Below are 10,728 nucleotides of genomic sequence, written 5' to 3'. Positions count from 1 at the left end.
ACCCCGAGGGCCTGGAGGTGGGCCAGGAGTGACAGGGCGACGCCTGCTCAGGATTCTATCACAGACAAGAGGGAGTCGATGCTGGTAAAGGGGCACGTCTGACCCCGCGCCCCGACCCGTCTTTGCCGGGCCTTGGTCCCATCCCAGCAACCGCCTCTTGGATCCGATCGTTGGTCGGGCTTCCGGGAGAACTACAACTCCCAGGATGCTTCGCGCCGTAAGCGCCCGAGAGCGCCGCGGCCGCCAGCGGCCAATGGGGTGGAGGGGTGGGGCCTTGGCGCACGTGGCGTCCTGACGCACCAGCGGCGACGTCGGGGTTTGTGTGCGCGAGAGGCCGCCGATAAAGGTTGGGTGCCTCGCGCCGGGGGCCGTTGGGAGGGAGCGCGCCCCCGCCCCCTCCCCGGCCCCCGCTCCCGCCCCGCCGCCGCCGGGGCCCTGCCTTCCCGTCGACCCCTGCGGGAGAGCCCTGGGCCGCCTCCGCTCGTTCCCCGGTCGGGGCCGCAGGTGAGAGACCGGAGGGGCGGTGGTGGGGGAGGGACCGGAGGGCGGAGACGTTGGGGAAGCGGCGAACGTGAAACCGGAAGGGGTGCCTTAAAGGGAAGGGTGCTGCCTCACCTCCGACTTTTGTCCGCCGGGCTGGCCCCGCCCTCTTAAAGGGCAAGGGACCGCTCTTTAAAGGGTCGGGGCAGGTAGTGCAGTTCGTAAGCTCTCCCCTCTCCCATCGCCCCTCTGCCCCACCCCGCACCCCCAGAAAGAATTCGCCTCTTAAAGGCCGCTGACAGTGTCCCACACGCTGAAGGAAAAGCTTCTGAATCCTAGTGGCTTCAAAGCAAGTCCCTAGTTTAGCTCAGCAAGATAGGTGGGTACGCGGGCGCAGAACTCTCTTAAAGGGGAAGCCGGGCCTGATGGAAGGGTGTGGCCTGGCCTCTAGACGGGTTGCTGTTGACGGGATCAGCACAGGGTCCGGTCCCTTCCAGAGTACGGCTGTCTTAAGGCATGCTGCTTTCTGAAAGACACGTGCAGCGTCCTGGCGTAGTCTCTTAAAAGGAGGTGCTTCCATTTCAAAGGGGTCGCTCATTTTTTCTCAAAGGGGATCTTTATGGCCTGTGCAGAGAGGATGCCCCGCTTTGTTTCACTCAAGATGTGTTCACCGAGCACTCACTCTGTGGCAGATGCATTCCAGACTCTAGACGCCGGAAAGCAACAGTGAACAAAATGCCATTAGCATCCAGTGGGCAGAGGCCAGGGGCTGACCAACTTGCTGTGCAGGGAACCTGGACCCCTGGACCCCCGACCAGCCCCAGATCTCAACAGCGCTGATGCTAGGAAACTCTGATTATGAAGTAGGTTAGAAAGTGATAAGCCCCATGGCGGGGGTATAATAAGGCAGAGAAAGAGATTGCAGCGTGTTGGCAGGGACTGCAGAGTTTAGTAGGGTGATCAGGGAATGCCTCCCGGAGATGACGTTTCCACAAAGCCTTGGAGGTGAGGGAGGGAAGGGGCCTGTGTGAGGGCCCCAGGCGGGAGCGGGCATGCCTGCAGTGGCCCCGGGAGCAGGGAGCTATGAGGGTTGGAGAGGGCAGCAGGCAGAGAGTCAGGGAGGGGAGGAGGGCACAGCCCGTGGGAAGTCTGTAGGTTTTGGGGAGGGATCTGTCTTCTGCTGTCAGATGGAAGCTGTGGAAGCCTTTAGCACAGAGCAGTGAGATGGTCTGTGTCAGCAGTTTCCATTCAGCCTCTGTGCTGGGAACAGGCTGGGGGTGAGAAGAGTAAGGATGGGAACTAGGAGAACTGTCAGATTCCAGCGATGCTCCTGCCAGAATAGGAGAGACAGCTAATGGACTGGTCAGAGAGAGAGGAATCGAGGGTGCCCGGGGACTTTTGGCCTGAAGAAAAACAAAGGTGTTTTCAGAGATGGAGAAGACTCGGGGTGAGAGAGATGTTTGCAGTGGGTTGGGACACAGAGGGGAGACAGCAGGACCAGAAATTGGAGCTGGAGCTAAGTGTGGGGCCTGCTAAGTGTGAGGTGTCTCTTAGGCACCCAGCAGGGGTGTAGGTGTCCAAGGTCAGGTGTCAAATGGAGAGGAGTTTCGGAATGGTCCCGTTTGTAGATTGTGGAGCCCCAGGGAGAGGATGGGTGCAGAAGAGGAGGGCTGGCAGGTGAGGAGAGCGGGGAGCCCAGAAGCCAGGGCAGTGGTTCAAGGAGAGAGAACCAGGGTGTCTGCGGACCACTGAGCAGAGGCCACTGGCTTTAGCACCGTGGAGGCCTTGAGAGTGGGGAGGGTCTGGCTGGCATGGTTTGAGATGGGAGGAAGGGTGTACTGATGGCATGTTGGGGTGCCTTTGCACGGAGACAGAAAGGAGGCCACCGCTGGAGGAGGAAGTGGGGTGAAAGGTCTTTGTTCTTTTTAAAGATGGGAGACTTAGCCCGTGGGTGCAGTGACGGGGACGGTCCGGGAGGTGAGGAAAGTCAGAGTCTTTGGCCCAGATGCAGGAGGCAGATGGCAGGGCTGGGGGGTAGTTCAGGGCTTCTCAGCCTCAGCACGCCTGGCATTTTGAACCGATGGCTCTTTGCTGTTTGGGGGGTGAGTGGTTCTGTCCCGTGCATTTAGGCCGTGGAGCAGCGTCTCTAGCCCCTGCCCCTCCAGTTGACACGGCCAACCCAGTCTGCAACCATGGCCAGATGCCCCCTGGAGTGGGGGCGTAGTGGGGGGCATGCAGATCGCATGGCCTCGTTGAGAACCACCGGTGTAATTGCTGCATCATGGGAACATTCTGTTCTGGTTGCTTTTATTTTCTCAGCCACAGGGTCAGTGGCAAGTGCCGCCTGCTAAGAGCAAGAGGGCACAGGAGAGAGGAGAGGAGAGAAGACGCGCCAGGTGTCACCTGGTGGGCAGTGCAGGGCGATGGGGAGGGAGCTTTGAGATCCTTGGGCTTGGATGCGCAGGGAGACGGAGGCCAGGCGGCTTCGGGTCACCAGCAGCACCGTATGCTGGGTAAAGTGGGGGCGAGGGTCTGGATGGGGGCCAGGGTGCTGGCTGCAGGGTCAGTGGTTGGTTTGGGGTTCAGCTGCCAGAAGGGGGCGCTGGAGCAGGCTGCGTAGTGGAGAGTAGGTGTCGGAGAGGCTTCATCTAGAGGGAAAGGGCTTCAGCAGTGGGAGCAGGTACTAAGGCAGGATGGAGGAGGAGGCCTTTAGAGGGAGCCAGCTGAAGGATCCGGAGCCAGGGCGCTAGAGACCTGGCGTCCTTTAAGGACACTCCTGTCTTTAGGGGGACGGGGCAGAGAGCGCTTCAGCCTCCTGGAGGGGATGCCCCGTATCAGGGAGTGACCAGCTCCTCCCAGTCAGTACACCCTTGAGCACCCAAGGCCTCCATCGCCGGCAGCCTCCTTCACGGGCAGCCTCCTTGTCCGAAGGAAGGTGCTCCCTGCCTCTGAAAGGGCCAGCCTGTGGGTGTGGGGCTGCGATGGTCTGGCGTGTGAGTGGAGGTGCCGGGAGCCCCTGGCCTGCCTTGACCCCACGTCCCTCCCCAGGTGTGATGGTCGGCTCCCACGCGGACATGGCGCCGGCCTCGACCGCCGAGGGGGCCAGCGAGAAGCCCGGGCCCGCGGCCCCTGCCCCACCGGCGCAGTATGAGTGTGGGGAGTGCGGCAAGTCCTTCCGCTGGTCGTCCCGCCTGCTGCACCACCAGCGCACACACACGGGCGAGCGGCCCTATAAGTGCCCCGACTGCCCCAAGGCCTTCAAGGGCTCGTCGGCGCTGCTCTACCACCAGCGGGGCCACACGGGCGAGCGGCCATACCAGTGCCCCGACTGCCCCAAGGCCTTCAAGCGCTCGTCGCTGCTGCAGATCCACCGCAGCGTGCACACGGGCCTGCGCGCCTTCACGTGCGGCCAGTGCGGCCTGGCCTTCAAGTGGTCCTCGCACTACCAGTACCACCTGCGGCAGCACACGGGCGAGCGGCCCTACCCCTGCCCGGACTGCCCCAAGGCCTTCAAGAACTCGTCCAGCCTGCGGCGCCACCGGCACGTGCACACGGGCGAGCGGCCCTACACCTGCGGCGTGTGCGGCAAAAGCTTCACACAGAGCACCAACCTGCGGCAGCACCAGCGCGTGCACACGGGCGAGCGGCCCTTCCGCTGCCCGCTCTGCCCCAAGACCTTCACACACTCCTCTAACCTGCTGCTGCACCAGCGCACGCACGGCGGCGCCGCCGCCGCCCCTGTCCCGGGCGCCGGCCCCGGGCCTCCGCCGCGCGAGCCTGCCGCGGGTGGCAAGGTCCTGGTCTCCGACGCCTACCTGCAGCGGCCCTTGCCACCGCCCAGCCCACCCGCGCCGCCGCCACCCGCGCCCCCGCCCGTGGTGCCCGAGCTCTTCCTGGCCGCGGCCGAGACCACGGTGGAGCTGGTGTACCGCTGCGATGGCTGCGAGCTTGGCTTTGGCAGCGAGGAGCTGCTCCTGGAGCACCAGCCGTGCCCAGGGCCCGCGGCGCCGCCCCCGCCGGCCGCCGCGCCCTCCGAGGCGCCCAAGGCCGACCCACTGCCGCCGCCGCGGTCCCCGCTGCCCCAGCCTGCTCCCGCCACCGCCGCTGCCCCTGGCTTCGCCTGCCTCCCCTGCGGGAAGTCCTTCCGGACGGTGGCCGGCCTCTCCCGCCACCAGCACAGCCACGGGGCGGCGGGTGGGCAGGCGTTCCGCTGCGGCAGCTGTGACGGCGCCTTCCCGCAGCTGGCCAGCCTGCTGGCACATCAGCAGAGCCACGTGGAGGAGGCCGCGGCCGGGCGCCCGCCCCCCCAGGCCGAGGCCGCTGAGGTCACCTGCCCGCAGGAACCACTGGGGCCCGCGCCCGGCCCTCCCGCCCCTGCCCCCGCTCCGGCCTCGGCGGAGCGACCCTACAAGTGTGCCGAGTGCGGCAAGGCCTTCAAGGGCTCCTCGGGGCTGCGCTACCACCTGCGGGACCACACGGGCGAGCGGCCCTACCAGTGCGGCGAGTGCGGCAAGGCCTTCAAGCGTTCGTCGCTGCTCGCCATCCACCAGCGCGTGCACACGGGCCTGCGCGCCTTCACGTGCGGCCAGTGCGGCCTCACCTTCAAGTGGTCCTCGCACTACCAGTACCACCTGCGGCTGCACTCGGGTGAGCGGCCCTACGCCTGCGGCGAGTGCGGTAAGGCCTTCCGCAACACGTCATGCCTGCGCCGCCACCGGCACGTGCACACGGGCGAGCGGCCCCACGCCTGCGGCGTGTGCGGCAAAAGCTTCGCGCAGACCTCCAACCTGCGGCAGCACCAGCGCGTGCACACGGGCGAGAGGCCCTTCCGCTGCCCGCTCTGCCCCAAGACCTTCACGCACTCCTCCAACCTGCTGCTGCACCAGCGCACGCACTCGGCCGAGCGGCCCTTCACCTGCCCGGTCTGCGGCCGCAGCTTCGTCATGGCTGCCTACCTGCAGCGGCACCTGAGGACGCATGCCCCCGCGGCCCCCGCGGCCGGCCCCCAGCCCCCGGCCCCGCTGGCCGCCGCCCCTGCCCCATCGGCCACCCAGGATGTGCACGTCCTCCCCCACCTCCAGGCCACGCTCTCCCTAGAGGTGGCTGGGGGGACGGCCCCGGCCGCGGCCCCCGGCCCCGCCGCTCCCAACTCGCAGACTTTTCTCCTGGTGCAGACGGCTCAGGGCCTGCAGCTGATTCCCAGCAGCGTCCAGCCGCCCACGCCCCCGCCCCCGCCTGCACCCCCCAAGCTCATCCTGCTGCCCTCCTCCGGCCCCGCTGGGGGAGGCAGCTGCCCCCGGCAAGGCCCGCGGGCCGCGGGGAAAGCTGGGCCGGGGGCTGGAGTAGTCTGGCTGCCAGGCCCTGGGGGGTTAGGCGTGCAGAGAGGAAGCAACGCTGCGGGGAACGTGGGAGGGCAGAGCCTCATAGTTCTGCAGAACGTGGCGGGTGGGGAAACAGGCCCGCAGGAAGTGAGTGGGGTTCAGCTCCAGCCCCTTCGTCCAGCCCCGGAACTGACCACCGTCCAACTCCAGCCGGCCCAGGAGGTGACCACGGTCCAGCTCCAGCCTGTGACGGGTCCGCTGTCCAGTTCCAGCGGGGGAGCCGTGACCACCGAGGCGCCTAATCTGCTAGTGGTTCAGAGCGGGGCAGCTGAGGAGTTGCTGGCGGACCCCGGCCCAGTGGAGCCTGGCGAGGGCGAGGCCGCCCCGGGGGTAGTCCCGGATGTGCTCTTTGAGACGCTGCAGACAGAGGAGGGACTGCAGAGCGTGCTGGTGCTGAGCGGGGCCGACGGGGAGCAGACCCAGCTGTGTGTGCAGGAGGTAGAGACCTTACCGTCGGGTCTGGCCGAGCCGCCCGCCTCCGGCCCGCCCGGACAGAAGCTGCTCATTATCCGCAGCGCCCCGGCCGCAGAGCTGCTGGAGAACAGCAGCGCTGGGGGAGGCGCCGCTGCGCTGCAGCTACTGGCGCCCCCCCCACCTGGCCCAGCCTCTGCTCCTGCGGGCGTCCCTGTGGCCCCGGGCCCCCAGATGGTACAAGTGGTCCCCGCAGGAGCGGCACCTGGGGGCGTGGCCCCACAGGGCCTGCCTTCCATCCAGATTGTCCAGACTCTGCCCGCGGTCCAGCTGGTGCACACGTTTTGAGTCGGACCACGGGTATCTCTTCCCGCCCCACGAAGAGGCCCCCACCCCATCGCCGCCTGGGCTGGGCTGGGCGGAGGGAGCTGCAGGCTGGGCTTGCAAATAAAGACCAGAATCCCCTCTCGTGTTTTTTCTTCTTATTGATGGGGTGGGAGGTCAATGTCATGCCCATAGCCACCACTTGGGAACTGGTGGGGTCTCCTGCTTCCTGGTTCGCAGGTGACTTTGCGTCTTGGGGCCAGCCGCTGCTCCTATGTGGGGGCCCTGTTTATCCATTTTTTAAGAAAAGGGACGCCAACAGTCTCGGTATGGGGGCGGCGCTGGAATCTGGAACCCCGGTTCTGCCACTTGTTCTCTGTAAGTCGCTGCACCCCTCCTCGTGCAGAAAAATAGGTGGATGGCGGGAATGCTTATCCCAACGGTCACTGAGAGCCCTGGTGGGCAGTTGGGGAACCTGTGGGTCTGAGATGCTGTCGCGGCCCCGCCCGCGAAAGCCGCGGAGCCAGTGGAAATCAAGCCGCCTTCGCGCCCTCACCCCCGCGCTCAGGTCGCTTAGCAACCAGGGTCCTTCGGGAAGCCGGCCGGGGCGCGCGCTGGGTAAGCCCCGCTGCCCGCCCCCAGCCGGTCTATAGTTGCAGGCCCTTCAGTCCGGCCCGCTCCCCTGCCAGCGTCCCGCACGCCAGCTCTCTCCGCCGCTCCTCCCGGCTCTAACCCGCCAGGCCGGACGCTTGGCAACGGTTGCTAAGGCCGAGAGCAGGCACCGCCCCGCTCCCAGCGCGCGGGTCTGACGTCACTTCCGCCGGCGACCCCTCCCCGACCCTGCCACCCCCCGCATCTTGTGAAAAGCCGGAGCGACCCACAGAGGTGTCTGAAAGTCCTCGTTCCTGCCACAGGCGCCGCTCGGGGGCGGCCGGGGGCAGAGGCGCTGGGAGCGGGGAGCGCGGTCCTTTCCCTGGCTGGGGGGGTTCACTTACCCCCAGGGCAGCTGCGGGGCCTGGAGGCAGCGCGCTGTTGGCAGGTGTTGGCGGGCACCAGGCTTTTAGGCGTGGGTCGCCGAATACCGCCTAGGGCGAGGGCTTCACCCGAGAGGCTTTCGGAAGGTCGCTGGGTTGAACGGGAAGCCTGTTCTGTCTCGGGCCTCGCCTGGAGGCCGCCAGCATCCCGCTTCCTGACCTGGACACGCTGCCGCTGCTGGCCCGCAGCTCTGGGGCACTTTGGGGAACAAGAGGTGCCCTCCTGACACTGACCTGCTTGTTTTCGCCAGGTGCACGCCTGCTCCTTTGGGGGCGCGGGAGCCTGGGGGCTGCCATGGCCCCCAGCCACCTGTCGGTGCGGGAGATGAGGGAAGATGAAAAACCCTTAGTGCTGGAAATGCTGAAGGTGAGAGTCATTAGCAGCGCCACTGAGCCTGGGGGCGTGGGACGGAGGGTACCACTTGGGGGTGGGGGGCGGGAACCTAGAAAGCCCGGGAGGGGGCGGGGACAGAATGGGGACACCAATGAGCTTGGGAGGGCGGGGACAGAATGAGGGGCACCAGGGAGCCCGGGAGGGGGCAGGGGGCATCCCGAGTGGCTTCAGCCATCCTCCTGAGCCAGCGGTGACCCTGGAAATCAATCTTTTGCTCCTAAGACACTTCCAGCCTTGGACCCTCCTCTTTCTAGTGCCTGCTCCCTAACCTGGAGATCGAGAACGGTTTTGTGTGTGTGTGTGTGTGTGTGTGGCCACGCCACATGGCACGCGGGATGTTAGTGCTCCCCCATCATGGATCTAAGCCGTAACCCGCGCACTACAAGCCCTTCCATCTCCCCACTTCCCCTCAGCCCTGTGCCCCGGCCTCCTCCTCCTCCAAGCCTGGCCCTCGAGGACCCCCAGGCCCTTCCAGCTTCCCCGCTCGGTGGGGCCACCCCTTTGTCCAGTCTCCCCTGGTGCCTCACGCCTGCAACTCCACTGAACCCGGAGCGCCCACCGTTCCTAATTCACCAGCTCCCTCATTCGGAGCCCAGTGTGCCAGCCAGCAGTGTGTTCACGCCACGGCAAGCCTGCCACAGGCCCCGGCTCACTGCTGTCCCCTTCCCCTCCGATTGCTCCCACCCCAGGCAGGGCCCCCCTGCCTGCCTCCCCCACGCTGACTGCCCCTCCTGCCCGCAGGCTGGCGTGAAGGACACAGAGAACCGCGTGGCCCTTCATGCACTGACGCGGCCGCCGGCCCTGCTCCTCCTGGCTGCAGCCAGCAGCGGCCTTCGCTTCGTCCTGGCCTCCTTCGCCCTGGCCCTCCTCCTGCCCGTGTTCCTGGCTGTGGCGGCCATGAAGCTGGGCCTGCGGGCCCGCTGGGGCTCGCTGCCCCCGCCCGGCGGCCTCGGGGGGCCGTGGGTGGCAGTCCGGGGCTCGGGGGACGTGTGTGGGGTCCTGGCCCTGGCCCCAGGCACCGGTGCTGGGGATGGGGCCCGGGTCACCCGCCTCTCGGTATCCCGTTGGCACCGCCGCCGAGGCGTAGGCAGGCGCCTGCTGGCCTTTGCCGAGTCCCGGGCGCGAGCCTGGGCTGGCGGCATGGGGGAACCCCGGGCACGCCTGGTGGTCCCGGTGGCCGTGGCAGCCTGGGGCGTGGCCGGGATGCTGGAGGGCTGTGGCTACCAGGCCGAGGGGAGCTGGGGCTGCATGGGCTACACGCTGGTGCGCGAGTTCAGCAAGGAACTGTGACTGCAGACCGTAGCAGGAGGAAAAGCAGCACTTAGTGAGCACCTGCTGTGTGCAGGCACTTCCACACCATCCTTCCCCACCCCCCCGCCAGGGCCCAGCAGCCGAGGCCCACAGAGGGCAAGAGACCCTGCCACAGCCTGATGCCCATCCATAGTGTTTGAACTTCTTAGAGAGTTCAACCCGTCCGACCCCTGCCTCAGATTCTGTCTGCACAGAGAAATCTTATCTGTCTGTCTGCCAAGCCTGTGTTGCTTGTGCTATGACATGTGGCAGGAGAGGAGGCCGAGCAAGTACACCCCCCACTGGGGTTTGGACTTGGCAGGGGTACCCCAAACAGGGACGAGGGCCCCCCTCAGCCCCGGGGAGGTAGGGTGGGCGCGATGCCCGTGCTTGGAGGGGGCGAGGCTGCAGAGGCAGAGAGGGGCTGAGCGAAGCTTCTGCAGGGGAGTGTTGTCTGCCTGGAGAGAGCCCCGGGGAGGGGGTGGTGGGCACAGGGCTGCCTGGCCAGCCCCTCCCCAGGAAGGTGGGAGCCCAGAGGGGCGGCCAGACCCATCTGGTTTTTTACACCCGTTTGTTAATAAAGCCTGTAACCGCTGCTCGCCATCTCTCTCTGATGCCTTTTCCAGTCTGCCTCCACACCCACCATTTCTGTCTGGCCCCTCCTTCCCGAGGTTGACAGTAATTGTTGGGAGGGGGGAGTGTGCTGGACTGGGGGCAGGGGAGGCGATGAGCTCAGGCAGCCCAGCTCCCTGCCAGCCCTCTGACTCACGCTCCCCATTACCGAATTTTTTCCGCCTCACAGCTGCTTAGTGCAGAGAGAGAGAGAAAGAGTACGTTCCTGTGTGTGTGTGTGTGTGTGTGTGTGTGTGTGTGTGTGTGCAGTCGTCCTCCCCCACCCAAGTCTTGACCCTTGGCCCTCTCGACCCCTGACCCCAGTTTTCTTGGGAGACACACAGAGGGCTGATGACTTCTGCCTGCAAATCCACCAGGGGGAATGGAGAAGGGAGTCTCTCTGTCTCCTTTCCCAGTCCAGGAAGTCCTTCCTGGTGTCTGCCTGCAAGCCCTCTTGCTGCACCAGGTCCCCAACCCGGCAGCTGATGTGAGCCCACCCTCAAAGCCTTCTGCTTCCGGCACACCACCCTGGTGGGACAGGAGAAGCAGCAGATGGGTGGGCGCCCCGCCCGCGCACCCTGTCAGGATCCTCCCCTGCAGCCTGCTGCCCCCCAAGCCTGAGCGCGGCACTTCTGGCCAGCCGGCTGTCTCCTGTGTGGGTGTCTGCAGTTGGACACCCTCCCTCCCGCCCGCCACCGCCCTCCTCCCCAGGCCTCAGCCGCCGGCCAGCCCCCTCCCCGCCCCGCTCCTGTCCCCTGCTGCCTCCTCGGCAGCCTCTCTTCCTCCTGCAGAGCGTCCAGCC

At 66.4% G+C, this 10,728-nt stretch overlaps 2 protein-coding genes across 3 annotated transcripts; both read left to right on the top strand.

Annotated features, from left to right (window-relative positions):
- The first annotated feature begins 453 nt into the window (after positions 1-453).
- Positions 454-9,775, top strand: NAT14 (N-acetyltransferase 14 (putative)). 2 transcript variants are annotated; one of them, XM_068992913.1, is made up of 3 exons: positions 454-504; positions 7,882-7,997; positions 8,766-9,775. In XM_068992913.1, exons 2-3 carry the CDS (start codon positions 7,926-7,928, stop codon positions 9,312-9,314), a joined length of 621 nt encoding a protein of 206 aa, XP_068849014.1. In that variant the 5' UTR covers positions 454-504; positions 7,882-7,925; the 3' UTR covers positions 9,315-9,775. The 2 variants fall into 2 exon arrangements, with proteins under 2 accessions (XP_068849014.1, XP_068849015.1); XM_068992914.1 differs by lacking the exon at positions 454-504 and adding an exon at positions 7,434-7,481.
- ZNF628 (zinc finger protein 628) lies at positions 3,534-6,645 on the top strand. Its single transcript, XM_068993013.1, has one exon. The coding sequence runs from the start codon at positions 3,534-3,536 to the stop codon at positions 6,618-6,620; it is 3,087 nt and encodes a 1,028-aa protein (XP_068849114.1). The 3' UTR covers positions 6,621-6,645.
- Positions 9,776-10,728: the final 953 nt, after the last annotated feature.

The sequence above is a fragment of the Capricornis sumatraensis genome, chromosome 20, assembly GCF_032405125.1.
Source record: "Capricornis sumatraensis isolate serow.1 chromosome 20, serow.2, whole genome shotgun sequence".
Lineage (NCBI taxonomy): Eukaryota > Metazoa > Chordata > Mammalia > Artiodactyla > Bovidae > Capricornis > Capricornis sumatraensis.
The sequence above is the reverse complement of the archived record's forward strand: the minus strand, read 5'-3'. Positions and strand labels throughout refer to the sequence as shown.